This window comes from Perna viridis, chromosome 5, assembly GCF_037379345.1.
Source record: "Perna viridis isolate PV_CMFRI_1.1 ecotype Kerala chromosome 5, ASM3737934v1, whole genome shotgun sequence".
Lineage (NCBI taxonomy): Eukaryota > Metazoa > Mollusca > Bivalvia > Mytilida > Mytilidae > Perna > Perna viridis.
In genome coordinates this window covers 12,233,901-12,257,574 of record NC_142449.1, presented here as the reverse complement: position 1 = coordinate 12,257,574, position 23,674 = coordinate 12,233,901, and the positions used below count along the sequence as shown (strand labels likewise).

Below are 23,674 nucleotides of genomic sequence, written 5' to 3'. Positions count from 1 at the left end.
ATGCAGATCTGTTTGAAGTGGTCAGGGAAATTGACAGGGCATTCAGTCATTTCTGTTATCAATATGCTAATGAATCTGAGATCCTTTCAAATTGTACTGAACACGATCATGTAGGCTATCTATTGGTTTTCTAATAAGCACTATACAATTGACAATGCTACTTTTTTTAAGATGAAAGTCCGAATTTTTTTCTTGTGTTTTCACGACTATCGTTAGCCACGTAGAACCTAAGTTTGGACCTTTCTGGAAACACATGTGACAAAAATATTCGAGGTTTTCATCAATCAATTTTAATCGTGAAATACAATTGATGAAATCTTCACCGGCGAATTTATAACCTTCTGCACACAATTTAATTCGTGGGATTTACATACATTTAATGGATGGGCATTCCTCAATGACATGGTCGGTATTGATTCATCATCTATAACTCAAGACGAAGACAAACCTATCGGAACACCTTTGGCGTTAACAGCTGATAAGTGACTGGACGACTATGTGACTACGTTCAGTTATCTAATACAAATATATTGAAATGTAATCCATAGAGCGATATGATTGTCCTTGTGTGTCATTAAGTTTTTATCCCTCAGGAAAATTTCAAAAGTAAATAGTACTTTGGCGACATTTTTGACAGTTTGACAATGATTTGACCGGATACACACGGTCATATTTTGGTATTTCCATCAATTGTTAATTAGACAGTTGTTTTGTTGTTTTATTACATCATGAAACAATTTTTTGTGCATATTTTTGTCGTTAATTTTTGTTTCGATGTGTTAATATCCTTGTCGTTTTACGGTAATACTACATTTTTTATAATTACTGTCTCGGATTTATTGATTTTTCGCTCTATCTGACGGGCTCATTTACAACTTGGATTGTAGGCTTTCTTCCTTTGAGTGCATGTTAATGCTGTCTGTATGCATGTTAAATGCAAATTTAACATGCAGATTCAAGCTATTTATTTATTATAATCTCTACCGTGATAATTCTGTCTTTGCGGAAAACAGTTTGCACTAAGATTACACATGTACTTTGTATGTTACATAGTCTAATCCAACGGCTAGTTTTGGTTGTTTTTCCCCCAAAATACATATAAATCAAAAATAACATCTCCTTGAAGACAAGTAAAAATCAATGCAATAATAGAAAAAAAGAATAAAACAAGTTGGAACAGCTGACCCAACAATACAAATCAGTATAACAAATGGATACTATTTGTTTTTGTATCGTTTAGTTCCTGCCTTTATATATTTTACATGAAATCACAATATTTCTGATTCTTCTGTAACATCTGGACTAATCCCACAACTATTGCTATGTTACATTATTTGATCGTAAATGGGCATCATTATAACATTTGATTAGGTTTTAGCATGTTTACCTAACTGTAAAACTCACTAAGTACACACTCGTGGTGGTGAAGAGGGTCCACTGACTAGGACTATTTATATTGTAATTTCCATGTTGATAATATTTCCTTTGTTGAAGTTTTGACTTAGAAAGCGATCGTTAAATAATCGACTTCAGATGTCATGCCCTTTGTGAAATATATCGGATTCTTATGTTTCAGTTTTGGTTTGTTCTTCTTGGGATGAATTACTTTGTTCAAACTTTGACCTCTTGTTACATAAGTTCATTCTTGTTATTCAATTTGCTCATTTGCAAGACTGCAATCAATTATCATGAAATGGGACTGATAATTTCACTAAAATTGATAATAACATTGAAAAGGGTATTTAGGTATAAGATCATATTGGCGGATTCGATTAACCCGGCAAATGCATTAAGCTACTTGCCGATTTTTTCAACTTATACTAGGTCGTTAGTAAGTACACATTTATCGAGTCTAAAACGTTTTTATAATTACAGATCACAAAAAGGACATACACAAGAAAATACAAGTATTTTAGTTACTATACTTCATCGACAATATATCTTTAGTGTAACAAGTGTGAAAACAGTGCTCCTTCTCAGTAAGATTGGAACTACCCCCTGAATTTATATATGACAGACAAATTATCGGTATTTTGGGTATGATGAGAAAACATTTTGAAAAAGTTATTGTAAAAATAACAATTTAAACAAACAGTATATTTTAGTCAAAATTTGTGCTACACAATACATTACCATTCGATACTTGTATAAAGAAATGTAAAAAGATACTTCATTTCTTTTAAATGTATTTATGAAATATACGATCACATAATCAGATTAGAAGATTAGAATCTCAATGCGTTGTCCTTCAAATTGATTAAACTTTTTTTTCTAGTTTTCTAACCAATTTAGGTATCAGCCGCACGTGATTAGTTCACCTGAATATTTAGGTAAAATATTGACAAAACAGTTAGTCGTGTTACACAACTAAGATTTTCTCGTCCGATCTCAGGTAAAAGTACTTGAAATGTAAATAAAGTACACACCGCTTACAATGTCTTTCCGGTATCACTTTTGAAAACTGAACTTATCTGAGATAAAATTTGTGTCGCCACATTTCGTTCAAGGTTGGCGTTTTCTAGAACCAACTTTTCATCGGAACCAAGTCTCGTTTTGGCGTACCATCATGGGCTAGTGCGATAACATCTTCGGCGATGTTATTAAATGATTTTATGCCTTACAGGGTTAATCGTTTTCATCAATCTGTTGCAAATGGAAATGGTCATGTGACAAAGCTATCGTCTGCTCATTGCACGCGAGATATTGTCATAATATCAATGACAATATTTATGGAATAGCTTAGGACTTAGTGACACTGACTGGATACCATCAGTTTCAGCAGTCCATATAATGAGGCGGGATATCTGCTTCGGGGCAAAGGCTACGCCTGACCCCAAGGCCAGCAAGGTTTGTAAACCTCCGTTTTAAATTTTAACTTTTTAATAATATTATCAATTATAAAGACAAAAATCAGGAAGTCTTCCTACAAAAATCTGGTTTATGTTCATTATTTATTTTTAAAAAGTCACGTATTTCATGTTTTAAAGAAAGGACAGATGTTAGGCTGATATAACCTTTGATTTTTCATCACTTAAATAGTTAGATAATTGTGATATTCGCATGCATTGTTCCAAAACGTATTAGATTCTAGTTCATAATTTGGCATCAAGATCAATACGAACAGATGAATTTGAACAACAATAATTAATGTTGAAATATAGTGTTGTGCTTTTTATATACTTATAAGCATAGTAAACGACTTTATGTAGACAATTATCCCCCATTTAGTTCTACTGTTTAGTATAAATATTGTCATCACTGGTCTAATGATGTTCAGTTATTATCTTATTACTGACACCAATCTGTCTTTTGTTGTGATAAATAGTATATTATTTCTGACTAAGTGACCAGTCACTGTTTAAACAACGAAACTATTGTTTGTAATGAGCTTACTTGCTCCAGTCTAAACCTTATTTTGATTTTGAGAAGCTTTATTTTCTGTACTTTTTATAGTGCAACGTAAATAGAAAATTTAAGCTGGGTTTCAACCACTCCCTTAAACTCTCGTGACTGTCTTCTATATACACACATTTTCTTTTAGTATACGTTACAAATATATCAGATGTTACCATCTTGTCAAAATATTATTTTCCCATTCATTCAAACTTTAGCTCCTCATAGTGAATAAATTTCTTCGTTTATCATTTTCTGTCTCTTTTAAGCAATTTTACGTGATACTGCATTAATGCAAATGAAACTTTTTTATTACATGATTCATACCATTACATAGAGACTTCCGTTCATTTATCACATTGTGTCTCATTTCATTGTTACATGTAACTGCAGAAATAATTGTAAAAAATCTGATCCTTTAAATCTTAAAGTTTTAATGTGATATGATCAGAACATTGCTCAAGCAAAAAAAATGTACTAATAAATCGGAAGAATAATGCACAAGACGGAAAACTATTGTTATGGTATACGCACCAATGGATTTTGCAGGCTTTGTTAATTTAAGTCCTATAAATGTTATTTCCTCAATATTGTAAATAAAGGTTAAATGGGATAAAAATACATTACAATTTTGTTATTTTCATTCGTTTTGAAATGCATGGACTGATTTGTGTATGTCACACTTCTCTATATTTTTCTAGGGATAATTACATTTAATTTGTGCACTGACTTCAGCCATTCAGGCCATACAAATTATATATACATGTCTTTCACGAAATTTGATTACAACCGAAACTGTATCAATTTCATATTTTGAGTTTTTACTGTTTTTTGCGTTTCTCATATCCTAGTTATCGATGATGTGTTCAGAAAATGACCTGCCCCATCTGTATGTTCGTCGTTCTACGGTATGTTCTGTACTGTCGATGATCGGTTCTAGACTGTTCTACCTTCTCGTTTATAGTTCTTGTCTGAATATATTATATTCCGTCTGTCTACGAGCAATTTCGGTCCCTGCCGTTCTAAGATCTTCCCGTGCTCTTGTCTAAGTATACATTTATTACACTCCGTCTGCATGGCTGTAGCCAGAGGGGTGTCATGTGTACAAGTGCACCGTCTTTTTGCTTGAAATATTTAAAATTCTTAGAGAAAATCAGCTAAAATTGGATGTACATCATTTGAAAGATAAAACTGTATACAAGTGCACCCCCTTTCAAAAGTTCTGGTTACCATAGTGGTCTGTATACGAGCCATTTCGGTTCCTGTCGTTCTACGATTTGTTCTAACTTTTGTCCCCGTGTTCTTGTCGGGATCTGTTTTACTCCGTCTGTCCATGATTGCTTTAGAATATGTTCTACCTCATTAAACATTCAGAAATATGTTCTAGTACTGCTCGTCAATTCTCTATCACTCATGCTATATTAATCAACTTGTTTGCTCATGCTTATACGGTGGGTATTCTCTTTGAAATAATTATCTGCTTTCCATCTTTTATGATTCTTTAGTTCAATAAATCATACAGTTCTACAGATTTATCATGAAATCGCCGTTCATTATCCCCCGGACTTACTTTAGAATTAATTACATACGATAATGATGCTTTGTCTGGTGTCATCACATATTAATGCACAATGAAAGTCGACTCGCGGGACATTTTTTATCAAATAAAACAAAGGTTCATCCTTTTATCTTAGAACACTATACTTTCATCCTTCTGTACTTGGAATTTCCAAAGTCTAGTCGCTTGGCATTAAAACAGTCTATTGCGTAATCTCTATATTAAGAGGTGGCATTGTGCATGTCTTGGTTTGCGTGTATAATCAATTTATAAACCATTTGAAACGATTAAAAGTAGTTTGTATTGAATAGCAAATGTATAAATAATACGTAACATAATTCATATATTGAATTATTATATCAACGAATCTTTCTCTCGGGCACATATTTGTTCAGGAAGAGATCTGTAGAAGAGCTACGTAGTCTTGTCTTAGCTTAATTGCGTGTTTTAAAGCTAATAATTTCATTCGGTTGTACGTTGTATTTGGACAAAAACTAAGATTAATTCAAATAATTAATTTGCCATAAGTGGGATAAAATGAAAGTCCAAGATTCTACTGCATATCGATATGCCCATCGAGTCTGTCCACTCCTTTTCTAGATAATATGCATATTTTAAATTAAGGAAATTTGAAGCGTTACATGATTTATTTGATTTTCATTTATGAGTTCCACTTCAAATGAATTGTTGGAACAAATATTCTATTGAAATGATTTTTATTGACGCACATCAGTATAGATAGATACAACCTATCCGAATCGTGCACATTATAAAATCATCTAATTCGTTATTCAAAATGATGTCCCCTTAAGGTAGGACATTGAGGTAAATTGCAATCAACATCTGGCATTTTTTTGTACTCGGTTACAAATATCGTACATTATATGTGACCAGTCTGTTTTTCTTTGCTAAAATAAATACATTTTAAAAGAATTACGGTTAAGAGGCGAATTTCTATAGTTCACCACAAAATTAACACTTTACGAGGAAATTTTGAAATTAATCCACGCATATGCATGAATAAGTCTTTTTACTCGACATCTTATCCATAGTAGATTAAACATTTAAACATGAACAATTTACATTGTTCATTAAACATGATTAAGATGGAAATACTTCTTAACAGCTTTTCTTCTTTACTTATCCTATGTGAACTAGACCAAAGGCACTTTCTGACTGATAGTAAACATTATACTTCAGTGGGAATATTTATAAAGCAAAAGTTCAGAAATGGAGTTCAAGTTTTGATTATCAAGTTTGGTAAGTTGGAATGCAAATTATATCAATACATTAAATTACAAAAATGTAAGAGGACCAGCATTAGGTTATGTTGAAGGGCATGGGTAAATTTGGATGAATGTGTACGATTTTGGGGGTATCAGTTCTTTTTGCACTTACATGACTTAAATATATTCTAAATATGACTTGAACGGAAAAACAAATTGAACATCTATGCTTGAAACACAGATTCCAACTCTTTAGTTGACAGAAGTACGATATCTGAAAGAATCAAATATGGTAAATTGTCGTAATGCATTTTGCATCACATGAAGCTTAGCTTGTTGGATATCCACATAGATCTTGGCATCCCGTACTATCTTTACAACTGATATGTAAAAATGCAAATACGCCACGTAATATGGATATACAATTATTGTAAGTTTAATTGCGAATACGTCATATCCTTCAACTTTGAACATGTTTCACAGGATTCCTTGACATTAAGACATCTTTTGTAGCTTTGTTAATAACAGAATTCCTGAACTTATCTACATTTCTATAGAAAATGAACGATACATGAGAATAAGAAGTGCATCAGGATAACGTGTAGAAAAAAAAAGAAAAAAAATTGTTTAAAAATGATAATTAATTGCTATAACTTTGCTCAGTTGATCATTTTATTTCACCTTGTGTAACCAAAGCTGTTTACTCTCTTATCACTGAAATAGTTTAAGCATAGATTAAAAATTTACGGAAGGAGGCTTCTTTAAAGAAAACGCTTTAAACTGAGGCTTATACAAATATCTCCTATGTACATTACCTATAAAACGTAAATTATCCTTTCAAATTTATTCAGGTGTCAAAATGTATGGCTTATATTTTTCATATTAGTTTTATAGAACCCTAACTTACCTCTTTTGTGAGACATTTTTTTCCTAAATAAACAAATTTTATTGACAAAACCTATCTAAAGGCGTCGCTATTTAATTTTTCACGATATCAAAATATCATATTTTAAGTTTAAAATACTTAAAAATCTACTTGATAAATAGGAGTTATTTGGACTTGTATTATGTTTCTAAAACAAGTATTCCAGTGATCTGAGCCTATTGAAATGTTTCATTTGAGTGCAGTCGTATTGGATTTTAAAACAAATATAGCAATTTAACACAGCTGTGTATGAAAACTTTATATTTGGAGAATCTACAACAGGGTTGATAACGAACAAAGAAGTTACATTATGAACAGTCGAGGATAACATGGATGTATAATTAGCGGAGCGAAATAATTGAGAATTCATCCGAAAGCATAACATCGATATGTGACAGAGAACGTTTTGAAATGGAATACCCGATGACAAACTGTGACATTGTTCAGTTGTTGGTCTCGATAGGATCAGAATCCTTCATCTAACAGTTAGACGTTATTTTATACGGTAGTTTCGTATCAGATTCCCTGTACCTAGTGACTGGCAAGATCCAGCTATTGGTAGTCCATTATTTCGACCAGACTGCACTTGGAAGTTTTTGTAAAAAATCGACAGTTTCTAGAGAAAAAGTATTGATATTCTGTTCCTTTTAAATTCCAGACAACGTATTTCATTGTAAGATATAAAAACTTTTTAAAAATATCATAGATTACTTTGACAAGGTTTAACAACAAACATCGTTCTGAATGTTTTATATTCGTATCACGGAATTGATCAAGACGTGAGACTTACACTTCTTTAAAATTCTGTTGGATTTTATGTGGAGATATTCAAAGAATGACAATGATTCGCTGAACTAGTTATAAAACAAAACCGGAGTCTGTGTTCTTGTACATTGTAACGGAATTCATATTTTTATGGTCTCATCTGATTCGCACCTGCATTGCTTAATGGGAATGAATCATAGGCAGTAACTTATGATACTCTTCTGTATAGTGGAAGAATAAGTCATTCATTTCTGGGACAATGTATGGATTTGAGGTTTGTAGAGATACAAAGAAAACCCAACTGTTTTATGACATAAGAAACCCCGGATGTAATTTTTCCCCATTGCTTTAAAATATTATTACGACATTTGTGACCTGCTAAGTTATAAATTGTCTTGGGTCATAATTGACATGAACTTTATAATGTAACACTAGTTTCATTTGCAGCAATAATGGAGCATGTTTTGTTTTCACTCGTTACGAGTGTGGTAACAGGGTCCCTTGGTTAAGAAGTCTTAATCAAATCGTGTGCTACGATATTTATATTGCAACTGAAAATTCCTACCACGTCATACCATGAAATCGCAGATACTAAGCACTGCCATTGAAAAGCAGGTCAATAAGCACCACTTAATCTAGGCCTACTTATTTTTTCCTGTAATTGCGCCCTGAGTGTATGGTAAAACTGGCATGTGTTTGATCACAAAGGAAGTAGAAATTATGCTTGTTTGTCCCTGTAATCTCTGTTTAGTTTTCAATTACACTACCCGTGATAGCGTTGGAAATCCATAGATTGTTCGTAATGGACAGTATGTTTTCCATTAATGTAATTGTTTTTTTTTGTTTCATGTCATCTGTCATACGGTGTACAATTAAACATGTTGAAGGTCAACAGTGAGGGAGAAAGTATTACTTTTTTTCAAAGTAGACTGAAAAAATAGAAACTTCAATCTCATTTCTTTGTAGGACACTGACATAAATCTAACAAAAACTTTACGAAAGCAATGTAGGTTTTGGTGTTAAAGGCTATACAAATGAAAAAATCCGTATCATCATCAGGTTATTGACGGTATAAAAGGACTGCCCATCTAATTACCATATATATAGACTGGACCGTCTGGTATACATGTATATTGAATTGTTTTTTGTTCTTTGGTTGGTGACATCGTTTTACTATTGGTGGTATTTACTGACGGTCGTTCTGAAGATTATAAATGTAATAATGACAATGGTATTGAATACAATTATACTGTTCCTCCTCTTTTTCTGCAAATGAAGTGAACTTATTGCTCGCATAATGACCCTACATAACGCTTCATTGTTCAATGCTTGAAATGCACGAAATCATAAAACTTTAATCACCTCTTTTAACTTATAGATGACAGAGAAATGGTCTTCAAACCAGAGGGAAAGATTTCAGGGAAACACATTTATTAACACTCTTCAGAAAAAGTTTCCCAGTCGATTTCCAAGTCGTTGGTCTGCTGTAAAGTTTGCCAGAGGCCTATTTCGGGAAGGCATTATTTATAGTGCCACCAATCTCAAGTTTTTCGAGGACTCTGAACAGCTTTACAGTTGGAAACAGAATGACGCCATTGCCGAATGGCGTAAAATGACGTCAGATGCAGCGACACGCTCTAGGGGATATGCGTCAAAAAAGAGAAATCCAGATGAGCCAGATGATACAGAAATAATTAAAACAATAAAACTTGCTTTAAGTGGTGTACCACGAAAAGATACTTCTTTGATTAACAAGTTCTTCAAGGAACTACAGAAAGATTTTCCAGAGACAGAAACACCTTCAAAACAACGAATCGAGCGAACTTGGGTAAACCAACGACTAAGTACAGCTTCCAGTGACAGTTCTGCAGATACCATCACGCACAGCTATCCTAAATTCAAAGAAAAGCAAGCGTACAAAACTCATAGTAGTGTTCAAATGGCATCAACAACACGAAATTATGGTGCAATACCGGAAGAAGATCTCACTGGTCTTGATAGATCTCATGGTACTTCCTCTTTGGAATATGAACTAACTCAAGGTATCCAACAGAACGGGAGAAGATGGCAAGACTCGCAGTTTTGTTATTCTGACAACGAAAAACAGCTTATAGAAGAAATGAAGAAAATGAAGAGGGACCATAACGAATCGATACAGGCGTACGAAGAGAGGATTAGTAAACTGATGGCAAAAATGCATGAATTGAAAGGAATAGCAGAAATGTTGGAGAATTCTAGTATGAAGTCTTCTCCGTATGGGCTTCTTCCTGGTCGTACTAACTTTATCAGTATTCTAGGTAAGTAAGGATTAAAGTGTTTCCACCAAAACTTTAAAATAATGTTTTTGTAAGATTTCCTGTTCTCTGAATATTGCAATCATTTATAATGCAGTATCAAAATTATTTCTTAATGTTTATACAGATGAAGAAATTGTCCTTAATTTAAACGCAATAAAAAGTTACGAAAAACTTCAGTGATTATCAGGTCATGGCTGAAAAAATGTAATCATTTATAATTTACATGTTTGCATTTTGTACTGAAATGCGATATGCCCAATTTACGTTCAAGAGAGAATAAGGTCTCTTCTTTCAAAGATATAACATAACCTGCAAAAGTGAGATACCTACTGAGATTGAAATGTACAATCACCTCACGTAGAGGATAATTAAATCGTTCAGCAGCAATCTTCATGCAAAATTAATTTAGTTTTAACGAGATATTTACCTTTTTAAAGTGAATTTAAACACCAAGGATTTCCACAATTTATGCTACAAATAAGGAAAAATGATTCCCCTTGTTAGCTAAAAGTGGTAAAATCAACATGAGGAACTTTGTTTAAGAGACATATATTTTCTGGTGAGAATTACAAAACTTAGCAGGCTGTCGATGCAAAAAAAAAAATCTCACTTCCATTATTAAGACGTGGCATACATATACACCACGGTGATTAAACAGTTGTAAGGATTAACTTAACCTTAAACCATACAGTTCGTCTTGGTACAAATCAATGAAATGAGTAACTTATAACGTGTTGTTCACCGACTTAATGAATAATATATCGTTCGGATATGTATCATTTTCATAATAGGGAACCGACAGGAGAAAAAATGTGCTATTCCTGGAGGATTTAACCCTCCGCCTTTACCACCAAGGCCAGGGAAAGGAAACAAGGTGTATCCGAATAAACCAATAATCCACCCGAAATGTAAAATGAAACATCTTGATTGGTCGAGAATTATACTAAAAGACGGTAAGTTGAACAAATCAGAGAAAAGTTATTAGATTTTATGGGGAAAGTGATGGAGAGGGTGGAATTTGAAATCTAAAGACCGAAAACTTTTAGCGGATCCAAAGGGTTCTTCCGTTTGTATCTTTTTTTTTTTAGATTTCGTTATTTTGTGCATTTTGTCGTACAAAAATTGACCAATAAAAGTCTTGAACCTCTTTTTTTCTATCCCTTTCTAAATCTTCGGAGCTGGATGTAATGTTAAACAAATGAATAAGCAACTGGGTGAGGTAATATATGAGGAAACTATCATTCATATTAAGGTACCGATAACTTTCAATTTAGAAAAAAAATCCGAAGCGGATTGAGTGAGAAATAAAAAGTAGGACAGGATTTACAGTTACTGAGAAATATATCCCCGTTAAATATTACATTATACACCCCCACTAAAAACAAATAAACACACACACACACACACAAAAACCAAACAAACAAAACAAAAAAAAAACACCCAAAAATTATCAAATGGATACAATGCTCGTTATATTGGATTCTATCATAAAGCTATAAGAAACTGATGACGTCACCTAAAACGAACGGCGAACATCATCGTTAATTAAATCATCCATGTCCTTAGGGGTGACAATTTTCATGTCGGTGTAAATTACAATTTTTATGGAGGGTTATTTCGAATTGCGGTCAAAATTCAAATTGAATTAATCTTTTCTCATTTTTTTTAAATGCCAATTATTTTCACAATAACTAACAATCATCTGTCTATTAGGTAATTACACCCTGTCGAAACAAACAATCATGAATTTTGAAATGATAATAGGACTATTTTTATTGTAGGGGTTAGCCAAAACCCAAAATAGATGTCGCTATATGATATACGACATTCTGAATTGTTAAAATGCTAAAATCAACAATAGATAATTCCTTTAAAATATAATAGAGATACCCAGTTAATTGAGCTTTAGATGATAAACAATCAGAAACAATTCCTATCAATAGGATTAGAGTTTTGGGACTAGAATATATTTTCTGCTTCCATGGGCAAGTTCAATAGATGATGCCGACATTGTCAGTTTGAGACGTGCTATTATTATCGGAGGATAAGAATATAAAACGTATCTAACAAAGAAGAGGAATGTTAATATAGGCTACCTACTATAACATGAAATGGTTGGATGAAAAGTCATACTGAACAGCATTAATCATGGAGAAACGACTGTAAACTTGTCACCGGCAACATTTTAAAATATATTCATCGCGTTAGTAGTAGCCATTTATATGAAAAATATGTTATGTGACAGAAAAGTAACGAGGTTTTATCGTTTTATCTGTTCTGCTCTGGTAAGCGTTTACTAATATTTTTTTTATTTGTTAGATTTTGTGTTTTGGGTATTAAAGTCTGTATGGTGTGACATTTGTTAGAATTTTAGTAGTTAACGCTTTGGTTTGTTTTACTGGTGTGGCAGAATAAAAAATAAGAATAGAAGTGTTTTGGGGAAATAGGGCTTATTTATATGTTATTTATTTAGGGTACAAGTCAATTGTAACATCTCCAAATTACCTGTATTGAAGTACCTCTAATATGAACGACACAGTTACAACTGACTCTTATCGTTATGACGAGTAAAAAAAAAACGAGTAAGACCAACTATCAAGTAGTCAATTTGAAATCAAAAACTTCCCTTTTCTTGTGTGTCTTTCCCTGACCCTCAATTTACGATTTCTAACTAGTGATTATGAATACAAGACTATAGTGATGGCAAACAAAATACACATTTGCTGTTTAAAATTAAAAAAAAGATAAATTACCCAATGATCAATTTAATTTACAAAATAATGAAAGTGGATCAGTAAACAGCCACATTTTTTGTAAAGGAACAACGTTTTACTACAGCTTGAAATAGTCTATCAGGGTATGACGTTAAAAGTTGTCCGGGACAAGTGAAATCAGGGTATGACGTTAAAAGTTGTTCTGGACAAGTGAAACTAGTAATCGGACAAGTAACAATTAAATCACACTTACCTTTATGACTACCAAATATTTGTTTGTACTTTTTAACATGTATTTTCTAGAGGACAACATAGATTTCAATTTTGGCAAATAGAATTTTCATCAACTCCTCATAGGACAAGGTTAATAAAATGTTAACGCCATACCCTGTCCATATATTCTGTTTGTTATTTGTATTGAATTGAAACCGTATGCATCTGGTTGATATTTCATACTTTAACTATCGTGGTTAAATTGGTACAAGTTTTAATTTTGCAAATAACAGAAAACATTAATACCTTCCAATTTTGTTGTTTTTTTTAACCATGAAACAAAAATGCCCAAGGTGTATAGTAATATTGTAAAACTGCAATACGCATTGTTGGCACCAAGCCTAAAATGTAATCCAATAGTACCGTATTCATTGAAAAACAATGGACAAGATAAACTTTTTAAACCTCTGAAAAATGTAGTTTTCCAAAATTAAAGGGAGCGTTAGGTTTAATACTAAAAAATTGTACTACCTGGGACCTAAACAGTTACAATTTAATTTTTAAAGAACCATAAACTTATTCATTAAATAAACAAATACATTTTATGTATTGTTAATATCAGGTTTGCGTGACAGTAACAGTTTTATAGTATTTAACGGTCCTATGACTTACCTACAAACATCCACAGTTTTTGTTACTCATTAGAACCTCTAAATACCACTGAAATATTTTAACTGCCTCCATATTCCTTTAATAATGTTGGAATGTTAAACAGTGTTTATGAACAGAACATGTCCTAAAATTGGTGTTCTCTTCGTGTGTTTGTGGATTAATTTTCATTGCTGTGATACTTCCTACTACTTTAGGGTCCCAGAACTCAGTAACAACGTTATGGCATACAATGGCAGAACCTAAAATAGACGTAGAAGAACTAGAGAGGTGAGAGTTTTCCTAAATATATAATTTATAAATGTGTATTTTTGTTTATGTTTAACGCCAGTATCTGAAGATGAATCGTGAATTTTACAATGCAAGCTAATTAAGTATAATGCATATGATCGTAATTTTCATCTGATATTTATTCTTATTTTCCTAATAACAGCGAACCAAATCCACTTTGACGTATTGTTTTCCATTTTAAGTACTGTGGATTGTGTATCGTATAAAACAGTTGGAAGTATTGCATTTATCCATAAGTACACTGACAAGACTATTAACAATATTATATTCACTATAAATGACCAATATTGGACGTCTGTTAATTCTATATTAGAGCTGCGAATCATGTTTTGAAGTCATTCGTGTATTTTATAGGTCTAAACCTTAGACTTACTTGTAATCCTGTTGTTCGATAATTGATGTCTGTGCCATTCACGGTACCAAACAATATATCATTGATTTGTTTTCTCTAGATTATTTCAGTGTTATGGTGGAGTAGGTTACAACCTGTATGATGACATTGTCAATCGACGTGAGAAGAGCAAGCACCAGGTAAAAAATGAAATAAAAACACATTTTATCTATGCTATGTTGGTTAGAAATTGCAGCAAAAAAACCCCAAAACAAAACAAAACTAAACAAAAAAAAAACAACAACAGCAACAGCAACCAAAACAAAACAAAACATTTATTCATTTTGAAATGTATTAATTTTGTGGATCCGTCATTGATAAGATTGAACCAAAGTCATTGTTGAGGGTAGTATTAATGCAAAAGCCTGGTATTTTTAGAACTTAAAACCAAGTCTGCAAAAGTAATCTGTTTAAATTGGTGTTTTAACTTTTGTAAAGTATGCATAGTATGGAATGTATCGAAATTCATTTTTAAATATTCATTCAAAAGACGATATCTTATCTAAACCCTTTTGTGAAATTACTGAAATGTGAGAAATCCAATTGATGAAGCCTTTAAGATATTTATTTTACAAAAAAATGTATTTATTGAAAATGATTTATTACAGTATTTGACGATACTTGCCGGCGACCAGTCGCGCCGTCTAGTCAACACCATGAAGATATTGCCATGCGAACTTCCCACTGTGGTGGAAGGGATTGCCCAAATGGATTACCAAGTTGTCCCTTCAGATAGGTACGTCTTATAATAGCAATAAAAAGTATCACATAGGTGCACAACCAGGTTGTCCTCTTTGATAGGTAAGTCCTCTAATATCATTTGGAGGTAAAACACAAAAAAACTACCAAACTTATCGCTTCAAATACATAAGCCTCTAATGATAGTAGGTTACTAAGTTGCCGCTAAGTATGTCAGCCCTCGGTAAGGTAGAGAAAAATAGATTACAAAGTCGTCTAATCAGATTGGAATTTTTCATGAATTCGTTGATGTTATAGTGTATACATCTGTTCAGTAAAAACTGATTTGATTTTCGTGTCATAGTTTTCCTTTCCTCTTTCGTCTGTCCGAACATGATATTTTATGAATAAATCAGTTGATGTTACCAGAAAAAGATGACGCTTACCCTATCGGCGAAACTGGTAAAAGTCCCAATTTTAAATGGAGTTGCCAATAAACGCTTGTTTCTGTGCCTGTTTTTTTGTTTGCTTGTTTTTTTGGTATATCATATTCTTTGTTGTGTGTGTCTATTCTCCTAGTCTAATCGTTATCCTTTAGTTATGTTCTTTTTCTCATTACTATTCGGATTTCCTTTTCATCTCAAATGCCAAGAGCGTATCAGGAAGTGTTTGACTAGAAATGACTACCAATTTTGCAATTTCGTTTCAGATTTGTGGAACTGGTAGAGATACTGGCAACGTGCAATGAAATTGACAAAGTAATGTTCCACGTAAAAAGGAAGGGACCAGGTAAGATGGTAAAGGGAAAATGAAAAGTCAGTTATCATCGGATCACTTCCAAATCATTGTAGTTTATGTATCACTAGTCAACACGGTTGACTGTATGAATAACCCCAAAATACTTCAAACAGTCATATTTTCACTTTTTTCTAACTAGTTACTGGATAGGTCTGAGTTTTTTTAACAGACAGACACCCTGTAAATTTAACTTTTCCAGCATTGCACTGTTTTGGATTCCTCCGTCTGCATAGAATAACAAATGTCAGACCTTGTTCAGACCTTGACTACTTCGTGTCACATGTTTTAGCCGATGCAAGCATTTCATTTTTTAGACATTGTTGTCATGGTATTTCTGTGCTTTGTGTTACATTGGGCATTTTTAAATATTCAAGTCTGCATAGTATCTTTTATAGTTTTTTACACGATATATATATATACATATATATTTCAGCTAACATCGATCATCCCGAGTTTTTCATCAGCGAACTTGCAAAAGTGGATCATTTTCAAGACAGAATTGAGTTCATGCGATTTAAGAAAAAAGTCCAATGGCATTTATTTGAAATTGGTATGTTAGTTTTTTTACATTTCTAAAAGTTTGCACCCAGTGAGTATCATTTATTTGAAACGAGTATATTAGTTTTATTTGCAATTTCAAAAGGTTGCATCTATTGATAAGAAACAGAATAAGTTCATGATTGTATTGCCTAATTTGATTTTGAAGATGGACTATAACTTACCTCATTTTTTATTTAATTAATATACTTTAGTGCACATTAATATTCTAAAAATGAGGAAAAAAGATTGTGCCATTGACAAACATTATATTTAGGATCAATTGTATTTAAAGATTTTGTGGTATTACCCACATTTCAAATTTTGAACGGCCAGTAATCAGGGTATCCTGGATATTTTAATTGATTGCTAATGATTTCGTATTCAAATAACCTTATTACTTGATGTACATAACTGACTTTACAGATCAGCAACTTCGTGAGTTACACACGGCTTGTGATGAAATATGTAACAGGTAAGCATTTTTTTCTTCATAAAACGGTCAATATTCATGTAATAAAAAAACTACACCTATATAACAAATACATTGGTATGAATAAATTATGGATTGCATATCAATAATGTTTGTAGATTCATTTAGGATGCATAAAATTTAATATTTCTACGAATTTTCAATAATTGTGCATGTTTATGGTAATGGCATTTTTAAGTGATTTTTTTTCTTTCCACCAATAGATAGGCAATGTTTTGCTCTTAAGCATGTCTATAATATTTCTCCTTCTCGACCGAAACAAAAATCATAACATAACTTTTACAATTAGTCTTTTGGAACATGATTATGTTGCTACAAAATTAAAGTATTCGCTACAGTTTTATGGTCGTCATCATGGACTCGTGGATCGTTACGGTGTATCCATCTAGATATTGAGAACCCATTTGCTCACCGTGTCCTAGTTTTCCTTTCCCCTTTCGTCTACCCTGGACTTGACTTGGCGGGTGTTTCAAGAAAAGGGGGGGGGCGCTTACTGCACGGGTGCACATGGTCCATGCTCCAAGTTGCTTTTGTTTCTTTGAAGGTGTTATTAAAAGTTATTTTATGTCCTTTGTTGTGTGTGTCTGTTTTCCCTGCTTAGTCTTTATCCATGGATTACATTCTTTTGATTTCCGCTAAAATCTTAGTTCCCTTGATTATTTTTAAATCATTCAACTTCATTACTAGGCATCAAGAAACACAAATTTACTTTTAAAACCAATTGTTGTCTTATGATTTTTGAAGAGGCATTGGTTTACTCTACTTTTGTACAGTTATTGCTTATATTATTGATTTTGTTCTTTGCAGTATGGCTCTCCGAAATCTGTTGGAGACATTGCTTGCTGTTGGTAATTACATGAATGGTGGAACAGAAAATGGTCAGGCTGATGGCTTTACAATTGATACTATGAACAAACTTAAAGAAGTCCAAGATAAGGTAGACGTGAGCTTTATATGTTACAGTTAATGTTTTCGGTCGAAATATATTAGAGGTTGTAGATGGCTATCATAGATTTTGCCTGCTCAGAGTTTCCAGTTTTTTTTATGGATGCAGAATACCTCATTCATTTTTTCCCTTTTACCTTCCTTAGTGTTGTTTTTTCCCTTGATTTATTAAATGAGATATATTCTGTGATGTAATTAAGTAGTAGTCGTTGTGAGAATTATGTAAATTCTGTAATATGTGAAAAAAACCCAAAAGGCTACACATTTTTATTTTGGTTAATAAGTTGCTGTATAGATCTTTTCTGTCAAATGTATAATTATTCATTCTAATCTGTCTGCTCTTACGAGATAATCCACATTGAAAATCCAACAGTTTCTATTGCATTTTAGGGTCATTTATAGAGTTGTCTTCTTAAATTTTGAATTCTACAGTACATTCCATATATTTTTTATCTCCTAAAAGCAAGGGTTATATATCAAAAATAAAAATATATTGGTTTTCCAACCATGAATCACATTTTGCATGATTCTTATCTGGAGTGTTACTTAAACATAACAGATAGAAAATAATGCTCCAATTGATTTCATCTCTATAATTCCCTTCAATGTATTTGTTGTATAATTTTCAGGACAATAAGACCAACTTATTAGAATTTGTGCTGAAAATGTACTGTCAGATGTATGAGACTGAAATTGATGTCAGTTGCCCTACCCGATTCCGGCTTCCAGAACCTTCAAATATGAGACATGCAGCACAGGTTTGTATTCAAACAGTTCATATTACATGTAGCTGTATATTGGTAATGGATAATTACTTATGGGTTTCATAAACCTTTGCACAATATCACACATGACTGGGGAAAGGAAGAAAATCCCAGTAAAATTTACATCAACTATTTTTTCCAGAATATTTTCAGAATATACTATAGTTCAATATTACATTTACCAACACATTGGAAAAGCTTGTATTTAATGTAAAATATAAAGCTGAAAGATATATTTTGATAAAGACTGTGATATCTCACTTCTCATGTCACGAGGACTTTAAATTATGTACAATTTCAATGTTTTATATCCTATTTAAAGGAATCAAATAGGCTAATCATTCAAAGTGGACTATTTAGATTTGCAGTAACACAACTATTATATTTCATAAAATGTGTCAATGATAACCTTGATTAGGTGGGTCTGTAGATGTTTGACTATCTTTCTCTTTTAGGTATCATTTGAAACCATACAAGAAACCCTTTCCAGTCTTCACGGAGAATTAAAACTACATAAAGACAAGGTAAATTATAGGCCTTGGTATCAAATTGGCTATCATTATATAAACGCATTTTTGAACTCCCTTTTAGTTTAAATTTAGACATTCATATGCCAGGACTGAAAAAGTTGAAGCTGTGTAGCTGTTCTTTCATTGTTAGTATTGAGTTTCCTACTTTTGATTTAGACAAAGTGTCATCACTTGCTTGTGTTCCGTCTTTTTGCAATATTCTATATTTTCAAATTTCCAAACGATAAGGATTCGTCCATCCCAAAAACTGATATTTAACTTTAACAGTGTTATTTATTGAAAAAACCATCCGTTCTTCAGATAACAGAAACCTTCACACGTAATGGTAACATGGATAAAGCTTTACAAATGAGATCTTCCATTGATAGTTTCCACTTATCAGGTAAGTAAAGCCTAAGGGAAAAATATAATATAGACCCTTATTAGAAATTTATTACATGTACATTCATAGCATAAACCAAGGGCACCGATAGAGTAAGATAGATTAATCAAGAGAACCAAGGTTATAGCGGTAATCAAAAGAATGTAATCCAGGGTTAAAGACTAGACATGGAAAACAGCCATACACAACAAAAAACATAAAGTAACTAAAATCATACATACAAAGTAACAAAAGCAAATGAGCAACTCGGACAAAGTATTTACAGCCCATACAATTATGATGTTCTTTGAGATACAAGTGACCTTTCCCAGATTAAACACTTATCACCTGAAAATGTACCTGGACAATTGAGATGGAAATTGTCTGTCTGGTAGAAAGTGTAAATGTAATTCTTCATTGTCCAGATGTTCATCACGTACTAGTAATTGTCGACCAAACTACACTAAGCCCTGAATATCATCACAAGTTACAATTGTATCATTTACTATCAATCTTGCTTCTTATACCAGTCATGAACGTGAGGTCATGAAAGACATGTATTTACAGAATATTTGAATGATTATATTGTAGTTTCTTTTTTATTTAAGCTGCTAACATGTTAACAGAGGAGGAGAGTTTATTGAATGATACCAAAGATGTTTACCTGAAAACTTCATCCTACTTTTTGTATGATGAAGTACCAGTAAGTAACTAAGATATAATAAAATTAAGCCTATCTTGTAGGGTTACTCACGAATGGTTGTTGTCATAACCTTAGTTCCCTTGATTACTCTTTCTTTGAATAGTACGTGTTTAATTAAATAAAATTGACAATAATTAGATAATTGTTTTTTATCTACAAAGTATTTCATTGCCTTTTTAATGTTTTATTAATGTTTATATTAGTATTTGTATATGCCTGTTGATATTGGATACAAATAATTAATTTAGTACTTTATATTGAAATGTAGAAGAAATGATCTGTGCATTAATATTACAATGTCATAAATTTATTCAATATATTATCAACCATAATAACAGTGTTAGCACTAATTAAAGGAATGTGAAAAATTGTGACATTTTTTTGTATTTTGTAGAATAAGCCACAAAATTTCTTCCAAATATGGGCAATATTTCTTCATGATTGCAAGTACTTCTGGAAGTTGGCACATCGTAGAATTGCCAAGGAGCGGTTCGAACATGAATTTCGATTCAAAGGACACATGGTATGTTATAAATTTCACTTTTTTAAAAAAGTTTTAAATACAGTGTTTTAGACCGCTTTGTTCAGTAAATTTAATCAACATCAATTATTAACTATAAAATCAGGGTTAAAAAATGTTTACCTAAACTGTGATAATTGTAATTTTAGTAGATCAATGGGCTAAAAACAAAAGTACCACTCGTATCAAAACAACAAATTCCAAAGTTAAAAGAATAACCTCTTATCTGCAGCATTAGAAATAAATACATTGAAAGGTCTACAGTATACAAGAAGTACTCAAAACCCTGAAATTGTTCACCTGAACATAAATGCCACAGATGGACTTCTAAAAGAATACACTTGTATTCCTTTATAATAGACTTGGGCAGAAATAGGCCTAATGAGTAGTAATTTATTATTTCACTTTCTTTGTAAAATGTTTTGATTTTTGTTCCAGTCAACAGGTACTTCACATGGGTTTGATAACTACCGAGCCAATATGTTTCGTCATTTAACTCATCTCAAGAACAATCATGAACAGAAAGATACGACTTCGCATGTAAAACAAGTGAACAATTGGATGGAATTGTCAGGTATGAACTTGAAAGCTGAACAGACTAGCACGCTGTCACATACTAATGATCATAAGTATACACCACAGAGGACTACTTCACCAAAACCATTCACATCAGACCCACCCGACTCTGCAAGTGTTCATAAACCTCAACCAATGAAAAGTGGGTCAACGCCTCCACATTATGAAAATCAAGAGGAGTTTGATGCATATTCATCGAAAAGTGATGCTTATAGTGCAGAACGTAATCAATCTCTTAATCATGAAAAAGGGGACAAATCTCAATTTTCTTTTAAGTCTTGGTTAAAGAGGGAACCAGGTAAACGACATCATAGTGGAGAAAGCAAATCAAGCGGTGAGGAGAAGAAGCTTGAACAATCGGTCGATCTTGGGAAGCGTCAGCAAGGGGAGACTGCACTTTCTAAATTAAAACATTCTGTGGTTCAGAAGTTTTCAAGTTCTACTTCAACATCGAAAAATCGTCAGCAGCAGTCTGTTCAGAACACGTATGTATCAACAGAACAATCTTATCAGTCGTCGCCGTCATATGTACCTCTGAATTTGAATGTTAATGATATTGATCCGTATGAAACAAGTCTTGGGCGCGAGAGTCGGTTCGGAACAATGTCATCCGAAATTGATTTGCGCCCAAGAATATTTGACAAAGGACATGTGGATGACAGTGATATTCAAGTTAATTCGGCTGAGCGGCGTAGTAAATTTGATTCTTCGAAATTTTCTTACAAAAATGTTAAAACACGTCAAGGATCTGATATTTCAACTGAGTATGCTTCATTGTATCATACGCCGCCATTCTTTTCACCTCCCGCTACACACATTGATAAGGATGGATATGCCTCACCCATTACATTGAATTCTAGCTCAAAAAGTGATATCAACAACAATGAAACTAAAAACAGGTTTCAGGGGAGTGATGTTCCTCCTAGGAATCGTGCTCCACTTGCACTTGGTAGTAACATGAGTATATCAGATGCATATAAAAAAGATACTGAACAAACTGGTGCTAAACGCTTTCAAACGGAAGGTAATGAATCATCGAACAGATCGACATTCAACTCGCATCATTCTAACATTTCTAGGAGTGGAAACTTTTCCGTTGAAACGCCTACTAGTCGAAACATAAGGATGGATAAAAATGAAACAATTGTTAAATCCTCACAATATTTACAGTCATTTCCAGAGCAGCATACAAACGAATTTGGCAAGCCTCCTTTGCAGAGGAGAACATGGGAAACCCCTCCAGTAAAACCCGAACGAACATTAGAACGATATCCAGCTAGTCAAAATCTTTCAATGAATCACGATCAAATACAGAAAGATTCTAGAAATAGTCAACAACATTCTGCAGTGTTACACGATCAAATGTCACATGTGCAGGATGGGAGAAAATTTCTAACAAAAAGTAGCATGAATAGACCGCCAATCACATCGCTTATCAAAAAGTTTGAAAAGGAAGAAAATGAACAACAAAAGGAGACCAACGAACAACCTTATAAACAAACAATGTTGTCAACGTCAACACCCATTACACCACGGCGACCAATGACATTACATGACGAAGACGACGACAACCCACCTCCGCTGCCTCCAAGATATGATACCAATTCGTCGGTCAATAAATACGGGACTGAAATCAACACAAATCAGCATTTTACACTGGAGCAATCTGATTCAAGATACCAAAGAACCCCAGTGAAACCTATCCATTTAAGACAAAACACAGGCGCTAGTGACCAGGATGAAGGATACAAGGACAGACTGAGAAAAGTTGCTAACAGTGCAGTGTTTGATCGTTACAAACCACAAAATATGACTCCTAATCGCCAGGGAACGTCACAAACACCCCAGTACGTCCGACAGGGCAGTAACCAATCACAATTTAGTCAGCAAAGTAGTTTGGCCCAATCTACAGTTTCTGCTACTCCTATTAGGCAACAATATGGTCGCCAAGACGATGGACAAGTTTTGAACACACCGTCATCAGCATATAGTAAACAGACAATGCCTCAACACACCCCTTCATCACAAACTAGAAAGGCAGGACTGGGCAGGTTTGCTAACACAGGTGTTTATCAATCTCAGAGCACTGACAACAGGACTTCTATTCATTTATAACATTCATTTATTTAATGTTAGTACCTCAAAGAAAGAGAGAAATATTTTCGTTTTTTTTTATATTTTTTATATATTATATTAAAAGTTTTATATATTACTGTTTTTATATGACCCTAAAAGACGGTCGTATTGTGGTAACCATATGCCCGGTCGTCTATCCTTCGTTGCGGAAACCGTCTTCAAATTAATATCATCGAACTTGACATATTTAT

The 23,674-nt window shown here is 33.0% G+C and overlaps 1 protein-coding gene across 2 annotated transcripts; it reads left to right on the top strand.

Annotated features, from left to right (window-relative positions):
* Positions 1–2,354: 2,354 nt before the first annotated feature.
* LOC148616060 (uncharacterized) lies at positions 2,355–23,556 on the top strand. Of its 2 annotated transcripts, none has more exons than XM_088582719.1 (16): positions 2,355–2,847; positions 9,246–10,164; positions 10,956–11,117; positions 13,958–14,030; positions 14,504–14,582; positions 15,051–15,178; positions 15,830–15,909; positions 16,352–16,468; positions 16,882–16,930; positions 17,756–17,885; positions 18,523–18,651; positions 19,113–19,181; positions 19,488–19,569; positions 20,157–20,251; positions 20,646–20,774; positions 21,210–23,556. In XM_088582719.1, exons 1-16 carry the CDS (start codon positions 2,791–2,793, stop codon positions 23,460–23,462), a joined length of 4,551 nt encoding a protein of 1,516 aa, XP_088438845.1. In that variant the 5' UTR covers positions 2,355–2,790; the 3' UTR covers positions 23,463–23,556. The 2 variants fall into 2 exon arrangements, with proteins under 2 accessions (XP_088438845.1, XP_088438846.1); XM_088582720.1 differs by lacking the exon at positions 2,355–2,847 and adding an exon at positions 7,993–8,141.
* The last annotated feature ends 118 nt before the right edge of the window (positions 23,557–23,674 follow it).